Genomic DNA, 18,356 nt, shown 5'->3' on the forward strand with positions numbered 1-18,356 from the left:
GCTTAATGCAGCTGTTACCCACTGTCATTTCTCCAAGCTGCTAGATGGGCCTGGTTCTTTTTACCCTCAGGGAGATTTATGTGTTTATGTATGGTATTTCTGTATGTTCACCCTTCTGGTCATTTCACTCGCCTGCATTTGTGAGTTGTGCTGGTAATTAATTAGTCTGTGCAAAAGCACATTCCACCAACCTTCCTTTCCTCTCTTCCCATGGAATTTTATGCTTGGTTCATCCAGTTTTTGCACTTTGGTTTTTAATTTTTCCTGCAGTGCCAAGCAGGGAGGCTTTGGCAAGGCTTGTTCTTCTGCAACATAAATGAGGGATCGATCCATCCTTCCCTTCCAGCAGATGGCTAGCAGCTTGTGCTGACACATTTCCAAAGGAGTGAATTAATTGTTTGCATTGTACATGCATTGTGTAGATGCTTGTTTGGCTCAATATTTTCTCTCGGTGTGTCCTGCCCAAGTAAGGGGCTGGAAGAGGGAGATGTTTCTGCCACAGGAACAAATCCTCCAGCATCTGCATAGTGCAAGCCTCCAGCTCTGCAGTGACAAGTCTTACAAGTGCTTTTTGCTGTCTCAGGTTCCCACATGGCTGGGGAATTACAGGGAAACCATCCAAGGCTGTTCTCCTCCTGAGGAACTGAAAATAAGGAGCAGCGTGTGTGACGCTGCACATGGCTGTGACTGAGGCAGGATTTAGCAGCAGAAATACAAACTGCAACCTGTTAAAATCATGTGGAAAGGGGCTGGAAAGAGAATCAGGATACAAATTTTAATCACAGATCGTAATCATATGTGAATGTGGCTGCTTGGCTTTGGGGTGCTGTTTGTAACCCCTGGGATCAGGAGCAGTTCCACTCTGTTCTTGTAGTGATTTGCTAGGCCTGCTAAGACTGTGAGCCTGTTCTGCATAAATACAGACTGAGAAACCCCAGCACTGTGCCTCAGTGCACAGCACTGCCACCTAGAGAGGTGCAAGGGGCAGAGCTGCCATTCTGACAACGGGGACTTGAACTTGTGCTCTGATCTGTGTACAATTTTACACCTGTTTAATCACAAGGTTACCTTCTGAACTGCTGATTTTCTCTCTGCCTCTCTCTAGAGCTCCGAGGGTTATAACATGAGCATCCCCATGCCAGGCCACCCAGTGAATTTTTCGGAGGTGACCATGGCCCAGGCTCAGAAGGACGTGGCACAGCTGGAGGAGCTCATCGATGGCCACGACGTGGTGTTCCTGCTGATGGACACCAGGGAGAGCCGCTGGCTGCCTGCTGTCATTGCAGCCAGCAAGAGGAAGGTGTGTCACCAACCCTTCCCTCCCTTTCCCCTCTCCTTCCCCTCCCCTTCCCTTTTCTCTTCCCTTCCCTTCTCTTTCCCCTTCCCTCCCCTTCCCTTTTCTGTTCCCTTCCCTTCCTTTCTCCTCTCTTTCCCTCCCCTCCCCCTCCTTCCCCACCCCTTCCCTTCCCTATGGATGGACACAACATGGTGTTCCTGCTGATAGGACACCAGGGAGAGCCACTGGCTGCCTGCTCTTACTGCAGCCAGCAAGATGAATGTGTGCTGCCAACCCTTCCCTCCCCTTCCCCTCCCCTCCCCTTCCTTTCCCCCCTCTTTCCCTCCCCTCCCCTTCCCCATGGATGGCCACGACATGGTGTTCCTGCTGATGGACACCAGGGAGAGCCGCTGGCTGCCTGCTCTTACTGCAGCCAGCAAGAGGAATGTGTGCTGCCAACCCTTCCCTCCCCTTCCCCTTCCCTTCCTTTCCCCTCTCCTTCCCTTCCCCTCCCCTCCCCTTCCCCTCTCTTTCCCTCCCCTTCCCTATGGATGGCCACGACATGGTGTTCCTGCTGATGGACACCAGGGAGAGCCACTGGCTGCCTGCTCTTACTGCAGCCAGCAAAAGGAGGTGTGCCACCCACCCTTCCCTTCCCCTCTCTTCCCCTTCCCTCCCTTGCCCTTCCGTTCCCTTCCTTTCCCCTCTCCTTCCCCTCCCCTCCCCTTTCCTTCCTTTCTCCTCTCTTTCCCTCCCCTTCCCTTCCCTATGGATGGCCACGACGTACTGTTCATGCTGATGGACACCAGGGAGAGCTGCTGGCTGCCTGCTCTTACTGCAGCCAGCAAAAGGAGGTGTGCCACCCACCCTTCCCTTCCCCTCTCTTCCCCTTTCCCTTCCCTTCCCTTCCTTTCCTCTCTCTTCCCCTTCCCCCTTCCCTATGGATGGCCAGACGTGGTGTTCCTGCTGATGGACACCAGGGAGAGCTGCTGGCTGCCTGCTCTCACTGCAGCCAGCAAGAGGAAGGTGTGCTGCCAACTCTTTCACTTCCTTCCCTTTCATTCTCCCTTTATTTTAAATCCATTTCTGGCCCTGAGCAATGCACTTCTTTCTTTATAGCTGACATGCGTTTTCCTTTGCCAGTGGAGAGATCAGAGCCCCGTCAGTGAGGGTGTCACTAAATCCCAACTGCAGGTGTAAGTGTGTGGAACTTCGTAACTTCATCAGTTCCTCCTTGCTCCTCCTGACCTTTCTTCCACCTGTGGTCTTGCTTTCTGTTGTAGCTGTTTGAAAACAGCACAGAAATGACAAGAAGAACAAGTTTGCAAAGCTTCTTGTCTCCTTACCAAAAATCTGATTCCATTCCCCAGAGCACTGACTCTCCGTGTTTGTTTAAAAATAAATATCAGTAATATTAACCCATCACGCAGCCCAGGCAGGGTGTTCCTGGCACTGTGTTTGTGCTATTCACGGACACAAAATTCCTGCTACCTACTGAGCAGGAATTTGCTGGGAGCAGGAATTTCGAGCAGAAATCGTGTGAATTAAGCCATTTCTGACTTTTCTGCTCTCCATCAGAGCTGCCAATATGAGCATCTTGAAATCAACTTTTTAAATATCTTCAGGGTTTGAAAACAATTCTAATTAGCCAACTCCCCCAACTCCCAATTAATGTGGGAGTTGGCTGATATTAATCATTATTTTTTATTATTATTACCACAAAATCTTCATGTTGATTTGGTACCATACAGCCCCCTTTTTTTCAACTCAAACTCTTCTTTCAACTGTGGTAACAGTTTTTCAAAAATTCAGTTTCAAAATTTGAAGCTGGGAAATGCCAAGGCCAACGTGCTCTTCCACGTGGTATGATGGTTGGGCATTTCCAGCAGTATGTGGAGTTTTATGTGCATGTTTTATATTAATCCCATCTGGTTTAATCAGGAGAGAAATGTTTTATGATCTCCAAAACTTCCCTCCCATGTTTCCTAAGACAGCAGTGCCCCTCTATATTTTTCTTGCAATTATGCAAGTTCTTACAGCACTTGTGTAATTTTGAGGATAAATTTTGACACATTTTGTGCCATTTCTCTGTCACTCCTGGTGCAGCATGTCTGCTCAGAGCTGGCTGGTTTGCTAGCATCCCTCATGAGACTGTGTCCCCATGAGGTCCACAGTGCATCCTTCCGGGCCTGCCCCACCAGCTGCAGCACGCGAGCCCTCTCCACTTTGCCCCTCACAGAGAGAGCACCTGAGGCACAGAGCCTCAGCGGGACTTTGGGCCACCGAGGCAGGAGTGAGAAAGCAGGCTCTGACCACGGGTACAGCTGGGTTGACTGCAGGACATGAACCCAGGCAGACCAGACAGGCACAGCACCCTGGGGCACCGCTGACAGCAGCTTATAAAGGGAGCTGGGAATGGGCCAGAACCCGCCCTCCAACCAATGGGGAGACAGAGAGGGGCAGCTAAGGGGAGAAGGACACCATAGAGGACCAATGGGAGGTGACTTGGGGCGGGGCCCCAGCCCCTGAGCCAATCACTCGATGCCCTGGGGAGAAGTTTCTAGATGGAGAGGCGGGGTCACCGAGTGACGGACAGGGCACTGGGGAGGGCTGGAACAAGGGGATACAATGGTTACCAGGGCAACCGGGGGCGAGACGAGAGACCCGACAGGGCCTGGGAAGGAGGAGACAGCCGGGGTAGAACCATAACAATAAAATGGAGGGAGAATGGAACAATCCAACTTACAGCATACAGTTTATCATGACTAAATCATAACAACACAACGCCCTTAGAGCTGAGGAGATGGAATTCTCTGTCACTGAAAAAACACGGCAGGGAAATCTCGAGGTGTCCGAACAAGTGCTCAGTATTTTATGTTGGTAAACACCCAATGAGAGCTCTGCTCCAAATGTGATTTTGTGTGGCCCCTGCAGATCTCAAGTACTGCACAGTTTGGGCCTGAAGGACTCAAAAAAGAAAATAAAGAAGATGGTAGGAGATGAGTTGTGTGAAATGCACAGCACCAGGTCCATGGGTGGCAGGAAGAGTTCTTCTCCCCACTTCACCATTCAAGTGCCTTGGGGATCTTTGCCACTCCTGCAGTCCTTCCCCAAAACAAGCACCTCAGACAAACCAGCCCCTCAGATGCTAAATCCTCATGTCAGATATTAAATCTCTGCTCCTGCTGAGCACTGGAACTCGTTAAAATTTGCTTTTTTTTTTTTTTTTTGTTAATCCATGCCAAAAATACATTTGTCTCTTGTACTTTTCCATTGTCTCTTTATCAAAACTAGATGATTTTTTTTAATTAAGGCTCAATCAGTTAGAATGAAATAGTTACCTGCTTGTAAACTGAGAAGAAACGGTTGATTGCAGTGGGAATTGTTTAACAATATTAGTAATTTCTGCTAATAGCAGCTCTTACTTATATTTTGGAAGTGGAACACCATATTCAGGTTTCACAGGTAGATGCAGTGAGAAGATGCAGTCTTTTAATTGCTGTAGCCCTGCACAGATTCAACAGCAGGGTTCCACTTCAGGACTGAAGAAAAATAAACTACTACAAGGCTGAAAGAATATGCAGAAATAATTGGAAATACTGAGAACAATGATGAGACTCAAAGCTTGCTAATTAAGCTGACTAATTCTTGAGAGAGCTTCCCTCAGAGTTCTTCTTTTAAATAATTCCTGGCTGGAAGAGCGGAAAACGAGGAAGTGCTGCACCAGAATTTCTATCAACAGGAGCTGCAGATGAAGCAGTGCATTTTCCTTTATATTTAACTGGCTGCAGTCATCCCTGTGTTGATATTTGTGCTCCAGATTGCTCTGTGCACTTGCCACAAAGTGGAGAGAAAGGGGAAATGAGGACGCAGGAATTGTACAGCGCAGCTGCTGCTGCTCCCCATGTGACTAAGCAGATGCAGATGAAGCCCATAAGTAATCATTAATTGCTTTCCTTACTGAGCAGAAATTGCTTTGGATAACAGATGGCATTTCATTGCTTGAAGCTGCTGTTGCTGCTTTTTTGTCCCAAGTTTGTGTAACAGCTAGAGGGAGTCATTCATTGGGATCAGATTGCCCTGAAAGGCACAGAAAAGGACAAGGCCTTGTGACTTTCTGAAACAGACTTTTGTTTTGGTTTTGGTTTTTTCTAAGGCCTTGACAGCTGGAATTCTGCACCTTTCAGAAGCTCTGTTGTTTATGGCTAAGGTGGTAAATATGCAGTTAATGGGTTGCTCATCCATCTACAGCCTGTGGGTTTTTTGGCATTTATAGTGAATAAAAACCTGGAGGCTGCTTTTTGCTTCCCCTCCCTTTTTGGCTCACTTAAAATCTGTTGTTCTCTCTTTATTGTTCACAGTTGGTCATCAATGCTGCCTTGGGATTTGACACTTTTGTTGTTATGAGACACGGCCTAAAGAAACCAAAGCAGCAAGAATCTGGTGATTCACGTTTCAGCACCGCCTCTGCTTCTTCTGATCTGCTGGGATCCTCACTTTTCTCAAATATCCCTGGCTACAAACTGGGCTGCTACTTCTGCAATGATGTTGTGGCACCAGGGGATGTGAGTAGAACTTTATGCAAATGGTGATTATATCTCTCCTTTGTTGCTACTTGAATTTTTATTTGGTTTTAATGGCCTTTCCTAAAGGGATCTGCTCTGTGTTGATGCACATGAGGTAAAGAAATAGCAGATTTTTATTTGGAAGATCACAGATGTGAATTGCACAGCACTAGAGGTGTTTTGTACAGGGCAGCTGGTTCCTTTGGAGTTCTTTTGCCCTCCCTTCAGAGCTGTCTGTGTTTGTAGTCCACCAGGGATCGGACTCTGGACCAGCAGTGCACGGTCAGCCGGCCTGGACTGGCCATGGTGGCTGGAGCCCTGGCAGTGGAGCTCATGGTTTCTGTGCTGCAGCATCCAGAAGGGTGAGCCATTGCTGTTCTCTGAGAAATCAGACCAGTTTAATAGAATCTTGAGTGAGGAGGAGGAACTACACCTCAAGAAGGACAATTCTGTCAGGAGTAATGTCTGTAAATTATTGCAGTGTGCAGTGTTGGAGGGAACTGCTTCATCAAGTCTTGAGTTTTTCTTGTGTCTCTGAATTTAGCCTCAGAAAAGTATTAAGAATATTTCAAAAGCAGAATATGTTGCTATCAGTAATCTTGGATTTGCTTTCCCTTTCTTCCTTTTCCCTTCCCTTTTCCCTGTCCTTTCCCTCTGATGAGGAGCTGCTGTAAGGTGTGGCAGGCGCATGAAGTTGCAAATCTTAAAAACTGTGTGAGTGTGTTGCAAATCTTACTTAAAACTCAGTGAGTGTGACACAGAAATTATTCAGAAATTCTGCACCTTGAACATGAGGCTTTTCTTCTCTCTTTAAAACCTGGGAGAGAAAAAGTGACTTAGGAGTTGAAGATGAGTCGGAGACTGATTTATATATATTTATTGTGCTGAGTCTTGGTTCCTATGAAACAGATTTTCCACATAGATTCCTTGACTCATTCAAAGCTGTAGCAAAATGTCTGGAAGCTGACTGGAAATTCTGAGTGTGCTGTCTTGCTCTAGTTTTCCCTGTTGTGTTTTTGGCAGTGGTTATGCTGTGGCCAGCAGCAGTGATGACAGAATGAATGAACCACCCACTTCCCTTGGGCTTGTTCCTCACCAGGTAAATCATTGGTGATAAAACCTTTTGTTGAAGAGCTGGGAACTGGTCATCACAGATGTTGTCTCCTGAAAAAAATGCTGATTCTATTTCCCAGAGGACTGACTCTCCATGTTTATTAAAAAATAAATATCAATGATATTAACCCATCACACAGCCCAGGCAGGGTGCTCCTGGCACTGTGTTTGTGCTACTCACGGACACAAAATTCCTGCTACCTACTGAGCAGGAATTTGCTGGGAGCAGGAATTTGGAGCAGAAATCATGTGAATAAAGCAATTTCTGACCTTTCTGTTCTCCATCAGAGCTGCCAATATGAGCATCGTGAAGTCCACTTTTTAAATCTCTTCAGAGTTTGAAAACAATTCAAATTAGCCAACTCCCAATTATTATGTGAATTGGCTGATATTAATTACTATTTACTGTTATTACCACAAAATCTTCATGTTGATTTGGTACCATACAGCACCTTTTTCTTCAACTAAACCCAAACTCCACTTTCAAGTGTGTTAAGAGTTTTTGAAAAATTCAGTTTCAAAATTTCAAATTTGGGGTATTGTTATTAATATTGCAGAGTTACTGAAGTTCTGTTCCTGGTGACATCTCTTCATTATTATAAACAGAATAAAAAAGGATGCTCAACACTCCAAAGATTTCACAACTGAAGTGATCAAACCCTGCTGCAAAGTGTTGTCAGAGCTCCCTCTGTTAGCAGAAATAGTGGTCTGGAATTTTAAAATTGCCTGTCAATAATATCATATTGACATCATAACTGAGGAATGCACAGCAGTTGAATGTTCAGACTATAGGTTATAGAGATGGGGAAAAAAATGTGTTTAAGCTGTCACACCATGACTTTTGATTTTTCACGGAACTTTGCAGTCAGAAAAGGCCAACTGCAGATGGTGCTGTGCCTCTATTTCTGGTGAAGCAATGCTGCATTGAGGCAGTTGTGCCATTATTTGTACAGAAAAGAGCAGTAATATGTGCTTAGTATAAATTCACTACGAGTGTTACTGGGAATGACTGTTAGAACATGGTAGATGTTCTTTCTGTAGAATGTACATGTCCAGTTCATGTTGAATTTTGGAAATGTTTAAAATAGTAACATGATTTTTTTCTTTTCATCTTCTAGATCCGAGGATTTTTATCCAGATTTGATAATGTTCTTCCAGTCAGTCTGGCGTTTGATAAGTGCACAGCCTGTTCAGCCAAGGTAAGGCTGAGTTTGTGCTTTCTATTACTTTTATATTTCTAGGTCAATTTTGGGGAACTTTTTGACATTTTCTCTGACTTCCTTATGGCTTGGAATATGTTCCCACTTCAGCTAAAAGTTCTTTTTCCCTCATAGCCTTCTTTTTTTAGCTGTTTTTTAAATTTCTTTGGCATCACCTCTTAGCATGCTGCAATTTTTATCTCCACATAAATGCTGGCATCAGCTGAAGAATCCAAGCAGAGATTGACCAAGACATTGCTGAAAAAATCACAAAAATACTTATCACAAAAATACTGTCATTGTCTTTCAGCTGTGTAGGAAGGAATGAGATTGGTATTATTTAAGTAATGCTTTCTGATGTCTGAAATTGAATAAATATTCCTTTAGCTTTCTGCGTCTTAATGTCATTCCAAATAGGCAAAACTGTTGAAATTTCAAGTTTGTGATACAAAACAGACAAATAATGAACAATTGAGGGGAAAAAATTGCTTCTTACTATTTCTTTATTGAGCAGATTGTTGATTTTGCTGCTGGTGCTGCCAGTCCTGAGTCACGTCAGAGTTCCCAGCTGTTTCTTGGCTCTCTGGGGCAGCTCTTGCATTGTTTTCCTCTCCTGTGGCTTTCCAAAGTTCCCTCTGGCAAGCTTTTTCTGGCCATGGAGTGCAGCTTCCAGAAGTTTTCCCTAGGATCTCTCAGCAGGGGGATTCAGAGGGTTTTTGACTCATGGTTTGAAGTGCTTGGAGTGCCATGAGTTTATTTCACCCTGCTGTACCTTGAGGAAGTGCTTGCAGAAAGTTCTTTCTGTTCCTTCACTGCCCTCGTCCTCCTTCCACAGAGCCATCAAACAATAATGGGCCACTGGCGTCTTCTGGAGAACTTGCACAATATTTCTTCTCCAGTGATCCTTTTTTCCCTCTGGGCTATCTGGGTACATCTGACAAGTTTTGAAGGACTCTCAATGTGCACTTTCTCTTCAAAAGTTGAAGCACTGAAGTTGGGGGTTTCTAAAAATAACAGCAGTTGGATCTACCCTGCTGAAGAGCTGAAAGCTCAGCAGTAGCTGAAACCTTGATGGGGGAGAATTTAAACTGTTAGATGAAGCTTTTTTCTTTCTCTTTTCCTCTTATTTTCTCCTTATCTCCAATTCAGGAAACACTGCCATGTAAAAACAATAAAAATGTACATCCACACAGATAAATTCAATGCAGGGATCAATTTTTCCTTAGCAAATCATTTCCTCTTGGAGGTCATTTTAAGAGAGCCCCGTTTTACATAAACAGACTTGATGATTTAATAAAAAGTGCCTTGGATTTTAGCAGCTGTGCTATTCCCAGAGAGATCACTTTTCATGTGGTTTGGGGATTGAATTTCTTGTGTGCTGAAAAGGTTGCTCCATTGGCTCACGGATTTCCTTACAGTAGAAACACAGCCTTTGTTTACTTTGCTAACTTTATTTATTAGCATAAGAATATGTCACCCTGCATTATGTGGAAATCTGATGCTGATGCTTTGAAATGACAAATCCAATTATGATTTAATTGTAGTCTCTATGTTGGTTTGTTGTGTGAGGGTTTGTTTTTTAATAAGGTAATTCAGTATTTCATCCTGCTGCATGTCAGAATTACTGGAGGTTCAGACTTTCAGCACAGATAGAATTGAATTTGCTGGCACTGTGTTCATGGTGGTTTTCTTTTGTCAGCATTGTCCTTCTTGAGCTCTTGTCACTCTGTAACTCTTAAAGCACAAAACAAATGAATTAGGAATTTTAGAAGAGTTCCAGTACATGCTGAAGCTGTCCAGCCCAGCTGGAGGACTCAGGAGGAGCTGCTGATGATCTGCATGTTTGGAGATTGGAGTCCTTTTCATTTGGACTCAGTCATTCCTTCATTTCTCTGCTTTTGAAGCTGCACAAGCCAGACATGCAAGCAGCCAACTTTTCCCTACCAGAATTGTCCTGCCCAGGCCACGTGCCAGAGACGCTTCCTGCAGGCAATTGTTCAGGAATTTTGGGATGGTCACAGCAGGAAACCAATCTATTTTTATTCTGGGCCAATTTTTCCTTGTATGATTCCCCCTCTGTCTTATTCTGGTCCTGCAGAAGCTGTGTTGGAATGTCAAATATCCCTGTCAGAGCCCAGGGAACTGGGTGAGCACTGAGAGCTCTTCTGGTGCCAAACTTGTTCTGGCACCAGCAAGGGAGACTCCAGAGCCCTTTAGGATGGATATCTGTCAGACAGTATTTGGATGGATATTTGTCAGACCATATTTAGGATAGATACTTGTTGGACAATACTTTTTTCTAACCCAGAGATGAGGCAACTGAGAGGCATTTTGAAGACCTTTATTCCATTTTCAGTCTCATCTGCAGGGTGAGACGATACAGATGTTATAACTCATGCTATCACAATCAGAAGTTAACTATTTCTTAATTACACTATAAAAACACTGTAAGCATTTCTTGCCTGTCAGCTTTTTACCACACCATACTATAGATGCCTGAAAGCCAATCATCTAAAACTACCCCTTGTAAGTATTACTACAATACATCTTTCACAGTTCTATTCCTCTAAAGTATCTGATTGTATTTACAAAGCCATCCTCTGAAACTTTTTTCTAACTCCATTTCTCTCAACAATATCTGTCCTATTCCATATTATTTCTAAATCAGCGTTTCTTATCTCAAAGTTTACATACAAATACACACTGTGTAAGCCTCCTGTCAAGCTCTGAAAATGCTCTACGAATCCATTCCCCACAGATATTCATTTGTAACAACTGCTTTACTTACAGGAGAGAGCATTTAGCTTATTACCGACTGGGCTAATTAACCTGTTTACCCTGTTGGGAGCAAAATGAGGCTGTTTGTTCATTATGTTGTGGTGAGAAGTGTTGCAATTCCTTGGAAAACAGATCTGATCCTTGCAGAAAACTGCTTGAAGCCTTAAATCATGAATGTTAAAATACATATTTTAACATTTTAAAAAGTATGAAAAAATATTTTAATGCAAAACTACCGGTGTTTCTCTTTTCATGAGGGCAATGAACGTTTCCTTTTATTGCTCCCCTTTACTTCTTGTTCATCATGGAATGAACGAGGAGACCCTACAGATGCAGAGTTTAATGTCGCAAAAGATAACTGCCACCAAGCAGCCTGGACGTAAAGATGTAGAAACCCTCTGTTTTTACCCATAGCTCACATTTCTTCCAGAGTTAAAATTTAGCACCCATGTGCTGGAGATCTGCCTTGTTCTCCTTCAAGAGATTTCTCCTTCCCCTGCTGCAGTCATGCTCATGTGTAACTACCCCCACTGTGAAGTGTATCAAAATCAGTCCAAGGTTCTCTGCTGATTTTCAAGTTCTTTGGCAACTTTCTCCTCCATTTGCTGGGAGCTGGAGATGCTGAAGGGGTTTTTTACCCTCCGAGTTCATGCTGAATGTTCCTCAGTTTCGTTGCGTGTCACCAAGGGGCAGATCCTGGGATCGGGGATGGTATTGTTGGCATTATGTTACAATCTCTGGTTTCAGTCAGGATATTCCCCTGGCCTTGCAGATGTTTTCCCTTTTTACCATCTCAGGAATACATGAAACCCTTTTGCTGTGACATTTACTGGGTGCTGGGGTTGCATAAGTTATTTATGAGTGCTTCAGTTTGGAAATCTGTCATCATGGAGCCTCAACAATGCCCTCATTGTTCTCCTCTGCTCACTGCTGGGCCTGCATTTTTATTTGAAATTGTTCTGATCACTTATCACAGCAACCTGCAACATTCACTCACTCACTGATGCTTTTCAGTTGAGATAATTTTGATTTTGATTCCAGGCCCTTCAGATTTGCCCTGACTGCACTAAGACATTCCTCTTTGCTTTCTCCCAGTAGCAATGGATTATCTGTCAATGAAACTCCTTTAAATCGTTTTATATTATACATTTCTCAAGTCAAGTATTGTGTGGATGGAAAAGTCATGGGGGGAAAAAGTCTTGGTCATTCCTGTGCTCAAAAAAGAAAAAATCTCTTTGCAGAGCTTACAGAATTGATGAAGGGAATGGGGAGAAATGTTTGTCCTTCAGGAATGAACGTTTCAAAAATGTAAGAGAGTGTTTTAAAAGAGTTGTTTCTGTAGCTATGCTGTGAAGTCAGTGAAACAGAGTCCACATGTAACTTTCCTTATTTCCTCAATTTCCATGTGTGAGTGTTTGACAAGTCTGTGTACAGTGAAGCCTCTGTGTTGATATTGGATAGGTTTCGTTGAGACTTGAAGAATGAATTGTTAATACACCTGGGCACATTTTCAGCATCCTGAGTTCCATGTAGGACTTCTCTTGGAAATGAATAAAAATGAATTTTCCTGTTGTTACATTTAAATTTCAAAAGAGTAGGGTTTAAAGGAGAGAGGAAACCTGCCATTGTTTAAGACAATGGAATAATATCTGACAGATTGTATTTCTGTTGCATTTAAATGAAATTTTATGGGTTTTGTGGGATTTTTTCCCAGTATTTCTTCTTCCAATTCAATGAAATTCTAACTACAATTAGGACAAAGTAAAGGATCATCAGTGAGGAAAAAGACAGCATCGCGGCAGTTTTCTAATATTGACATATTCAATATCTACCTATGCCTAGAATAGCATTTTTAATTATTTATATTAGAGATAATTTGTGCTGTCTTGTCATCTCTCTGTGAAGCTGGTACACAATTCCTTTTCTGTCAGTTAAAACAAAACTCAACTAAAATACTTTGGTTGTATTGTAAAATACCTGCCTATAAGAACTGTAAAAGCCAACTTGGAGAACACTGAACTGGATTAAAATTCAGGAATATTCAATGTGTGGAGTGATGATGCTGATGATGGTGGTGTTCACCCCACCATCAAATCCAGCCCTCATGCTCTGGGATCCCACCTGGAACTCAAAAGATCAGTTATTTATTTGCTTTGCTGGATAGGAGCAATTTGTAGTTGTTCTTTTTTCCTTCCATAAGATTTTTGCAGCCTAGTGCTTTCTATTCCCTAGTTTATTGGGAAGATACTCAGTTATTATTAGTTATTCTGTTGTTATTATTCCCAAGTTATTCAGTTATTCCAAGGATTCAGTGCATATTCATGGAGACACAATATTTTAAATTGTGTAAGTTGTTTCTCATTTTAATTATCTTATCTATTTTAATTATTGTATTCATTTTTCAGATGTTTTCCTGCATTCTCATTGCAGTCTTTCACAGATGTCTGTCTTCCCCACTGTCTTCAACTTAGCTAACCATCAGCTTTGCTTTATGGGAAAGCTGATCTTTGTTTGCAAGTATTTTTGAACAGCTTAAGCTAAGTTTGACTTTTTTTTCCAGTTTTTCCACAGTGCTGATATATCTCTCCTTACAGAATTGTTTGTTTTGTTTGAAATTGGAATAGTGGAGGGAATTCAATTTTAAGAGATGGTAAAATAGCAGAAATCTATGAAATCCAGTAAATATGCTTTTGAAGAAAATGCTGTTGCTCCTCCAATGCTTTTTCCATAGGTACTGCAGAACATCCAGCTTCTAAAGCCCTCTGCTGTGAAGCAATCCACCAAATGTGGATCTTTCAGCGGGAGCTGTGGGTTTGGGCAGCCCTGAGCAGCTGCAGGCTGTGCCTGAGGCAGTGCCAGTGCTGGCTGCTCAGTGTGACAGATCTGCCTCCTTCAAGTGCTGCTGGCAGGGGAGGGCTGTTGTATTTGTGGGGTGCCCCGTGGCAGGAAGGAATGATGAGTCTGACTCCATGTTCTCAGAAGGCTAATTTATTATTTTATGCTACTATATTATATTAAAGAATACTAAACTGTACTAAAGAATACAGAAGAGATACAGACAGAATGCTAAAAGATAATGATGAAAACTCGTGACTCTGTCCAGAGTCTGACACAGCTTGGCCCTGATTGGCCAAAGAGTGAAAACAACTCACAGCAGAATCCAATGCAACAATCACCTGTGGGTAAACAATCTCCAAACACATTCCACATGAGCACAGCACAGGAGAAGCAAATGAGAGAAGAATTGTTTTCCTTTTTCTCTGAGGTTTCTCAGCTTCCCAGGAGCAGAATCCTGGGCGAAGGGATTTTTCTAGAAAATATGACTGTGACAGAGGGCTGCAGGGAATAAATGGCTTTTCCTGGGCAGCACCCACTCATTGCTGGCTGCCTCCTGCCAACCCTGCAGAGCTGGGCCACTCCTGCCTTTGGCAAACCCACACTTTATGCAGGCAGCCAGAGCGTCATTCAGCATCAGGCAGTTGCTTTGCTGGGAGAAGAATCATTTCTTTCCATGTTGGGAAGTGCCCTTGCTTCTCTCCCAGCCTTAGGGGCTCTCTGCAGACAGTGGATGCTGCTCCTTCAAAGAACTGGGGATTAGGTGCCTGTCCCTGTGCATGTCTGACCCCAGGTCCAGCCCCAGATTGTCCTTTCCTGGGATGGGGCAGGGAAGGATCAGGGATTTCTGCCTCCCTGGGCAGCAGAGGGTGAGTGATGCCAGATGGAGCTGGAGCCAAGCATGCTGGGACTGCTGATGAGCTCAGCAGCTGAAATACTGGACAGGAAGCAGAGTGGGGATAAATGAAGTTGTAAATATCCAAGTTGTAAACATTCATCCTGTGGAAAACGTGGAGTGAGCAGGGAGGGGACTGAAGGGTGTACCCACATGCTCAGGGAGGTCAGGACACAGGATCTGTTTCTGCTGGCTACCAAAAACCCCTTTTGTGCCTCTTTCTCACTCTCTAAAATAGAGATGTTGATTTTTCTCTTGGCCCTTTTGTTTCCTTTCATGTCTCTGCACTCCTGTTTTCAGGGAGGGAATGCTTTCAGCTTGTGTGCTGTGCAGTGAAACTTCCTTAGACTGACTGGAATCTGGGGATGCTGCTGCATTTGAAAAAAGTTGTGAGAAATATTTAAGAAAGGAAAGAGCAGCTGAATTCAAAATCCTGCACTTTTATCTATCAGATATTCTTATCAGAGAAAATGGGTACTTGATGAAGCACATCAAGATTATTTCAGAAAACAATGCATGCATCTCCCAAGAACTAAACGTTGACAAGACCATGCTTAAACTGCCATTTCTTAAATTGCTGAGAACTCTACTTTCCCCCTTTTCACGATTCAAAAGAAACTGAAACATCCCAGGCTAAAAAAAACCCCATTGAGACCTTTCAGAGCTGATTCTTCTGTGAGTTAATTCTCCATTTGCTGCCCATTGCAGTTCAAGATCAGGGTAGGAAATAGCAACAGGCAAAGCTCATTTGTATCACTCCTCTCCTGCTCTGAATTAAAACAACAATCTCCTCCTTAAATGATTTTTCAGCACATTGTACTTGGATTAGTTAAGCTTTTATCCTGGTTTGCTTTCATTTTTAATACTGATGATGGCAAGGAAAGGAGAGAACTGTGTGTGTGCAGAGGGTGATTTCATGATTTGGACACGAGCCCAAAATTATGCCATTTTTGTCTCGTGGTTTCTGAATTTCCAGTGTTTCCAGCATGGCCTTGTTCAGTGCACACCTGGAGCACAGCTTTCTGCAGAACTTTGTTCTCCAGACTTAATCATGTGTGAATGCACAAGATTTAGGTAATTCCATTTGAGGTAATTTTGGAGTATTATCTTTTTCATGTAATATTGTCAGACTTTCCTGTTCCAAACCCATGAACTGAAAGGCCCTGAAAAGTCATTCCATGATCCTCACAAAAGTGCAATTTTATTGCCTTCTTTTTCATAGCTGTATTACAGCATCACCTTATTAGACTTTCCTTGACGACTTTTTAGGATCAGATGGCAATAAAAATTGAGAACTTTGTGAAAAGGCAACAGTCTGGGAATGAGGATTTTTTTTAAGGAAACCAGAATTATGGGTTGTGTGATAAAATTTTGAATATTAACTCAGTGGCTCAGCTTGTTCTCTTCTCATTCAGGAGGATTCTTCATAGCATAAAACTTTCAGAAAATTGCTGTTTTAACCACAGATACATTGAATTTTGAAGAATGGAGCTGGCAAGACTCTTTCACATCTGTCTTATTTTCCAAATGTCTTTTCAGCAGGTGAACAGTAATTTTCTATCCTTTGCTGCATGGCCTGTGATAAGCAGGGAGTTAACAGTGTGTAAAAATATATCCAGGCCTGTCCAATTTCTAAAAAGAGTCTTGAATATTGAGGTTTTTTGTGACTCTCAAATGTTTAGTGAAGTACCTGCCTTTTTGAGGGAGGGAATCGTTGAAATCCAGGAACTTGTTTTGGGGGTAAATTACCCAGAAATCTTACTCAGTGTAAATAATCCAGGAATTTGTTTGGGGGGTAAATTACCCAGAAATCTTTAGTGTAAATAATCCAGCTGGTAGCATTCATCCCTTGTTTTATTTTTCCTGGAAAGTAAACAGCCCTGGTTTAGGCTCAGCAGATGCAACCTACTTTGAAAAGGAAAAAAAAAAAAAAAAAGCCAAACCAAATGTAAACACTGGTAAAAAAGTTTGAAATTGATGTGACAGAAATAAAACAAGAGCCAATTTTGCATCAGTAGCCAGTTTCTTTGGGTTTGGAGTTTGTTTTTTGTGTTTTTGCTTAAGCAGATATTAACTTTTCTGCTGTAAAGCAATCCTGGAGCCAGATTCTCTCTGAATGTCTCTGTACCCAGCAATTGAGAGGACTTTGTGCAGAATGCTGTTAAAAAGAATATTACACCAAGCCTGCACATCTGTTTCTCATTGCAAAGCAAGTCCTTTTACTCCAAGTCTGTATTTTTTTCCTTCTGCCATGAGATTTGGGGGTTTTTAAACTTCAGCAAACAGGCCAGAATGAAAAGACTGCTCATGAAATGAGTTACTGGGTATCATTTCCTCAGAAAGCTTTGGCAGCCCATGGATTTGGTCCTGATGGGATGGTGTGCATCCACAGCTTGATTTGCTCCATTAAAATGCCATTGTGTAAAAAAAAAACTGTTCTGGAGCTCTGGCTCTGTGAAGTGGAGGCTGAAATCAAGGTTGTGGCATCAGCCTGAGGGATTTGCATGTCAGGAGAGGTGGTGTGAAAATGTGGGTTCTCCTGGCAGTGTTTGTGGCAGCCAGGAATCCAGAAGGAAGTGGTGATTTCCACCTCTCCTAACCTCTGACAAGTGACCTGCAGGTGAGGAAAAGATAAGAGTTCCTTACTGAATCCTTCCTGCTCCAGCGTGCCAGGCTGGGTGCAAGAATTATGTATTTCTGGTTCTTTTTTTTTTTTTGTGCTTTAATAGTTTGGTTTTTTTTCTGCTTGGAAAATGAACTGCTGCATAGTGACACATCACTGAAGCACTGGGTTTATTCCTGAAAAAGTTCAGGTGGGATTTTGTACATCTGTGGTCAGACAGTAACTGGTTTGAGATCAAGAATCATACAAATTGTAGCCTCTCTCAAGTACTTTGCTCCTGTAGAGCTGTTCCTTGGGAGGATCTCAGTGGGACCAAGGATGAGAATTCTTCAGAAGTGTAAAAGCAAATTCATGTCAGCCTTGGGCCTTTGGGCTCTGCTGGACATGATTAAATAGGAGAAAATTTCCTTTCCATGCAACAACAAATTGGGCACTTATTAAATCTGGAAAGATTTTTTGAGAATTATTTTGTGTCTGTTTGTTGTTCAGACTGGTTTTATCCCTGTGTGATTACTCCCTGTGTGGTCTCCTGGCATAGGAATCTGAGATTATTTTGCCTCATTCTTTTCCTTTCTGAGGGCTGGTCAGTGGCTGCTGAACAAATCTGTGCCCTGTTCCATGTATCAGAGGAAAGCTGCTCCTGAATTCGGGGAGGAAAGGTTAGATGTGAGCAGTTTGTGGAGTTCCTCCCTTTTTGTGGCACTGGAAAGTTTCCATCCTCTCAGTTGGGAAATAAAGTCCCTGACGGTGGCAAAATGTTCTCCCAGTCACTGCCATTATCAAAAGGATTTGACTGTAGTGGGTGTCTTCTTCAGTGCTGCCTGCTCAGGCAGCAAACGTGCTGCTGCAGGTGGATTTTTGGATCCCTGATATGACATTTGTTGGCTCATGTGCCTGGAATTCTGGATTTAAAACTACTTAACAAATACTTCCATTCAGCAGGCTGTCCTCATTGTAAAAAGCAAGTCATTACAATCAGCAAGTACACTTTTTAATACAGCTTTTCAGGCTTCTGTGGTTAATGCTAGGGGAAGAAAATGTTCTTTATTGTTGTGCTTTAGGTTTTTAAGAT

General features: G+C 42.9%; 1 protein-coding gene across 1 annotated transcript in view; it reads left to right on the forward strand.

Annotated features, from left to right (window-relative positions):
• ATG7 (autophagy related 7) overlaps positions 1–18,356 on the forward strand; it is a 78,315-nt gene that overhangs the window by 11,526 nt on the left and 48,433 nt on the right. The window contains exons 13-17 of the mRNA XM_038149150.1: positions 1,106–1,300; positions 5,638–5,841; positions 6,088–6,203; positions 6,865–6,940; positions 8,073–8,153. Coding sequence (XP_038005078.1) covers positions 1,106–1,300; positions 5,638–5,841; positions 6,088–6,203; positions 6,865–6,940; positions 8,073–8,153 — 672 coding nt within the window. The remainder of the gene's footprint in view (positions 1–1,105; positions 1,301–5,637; positions 5,842–6,087; positions 6,204–6,864; positions 6,941–8,072; positions 8,154–18,356) is intronic.

This window comes from Motacilla alba, chromosome 12, assembly GCF_015832195.1.
Source record: "Motacilla alba alba isolate MOTALB_02 chromosome 12, Motacilla_alba_V1.0_pri, whole genome shotgun sequence".
Classification (NCBI taxonomy): Eukaryota; Metazoa; Chordata; class Aves; order Passeriformes; family Motacillidae; genus Motacilla; species Motacilla alba.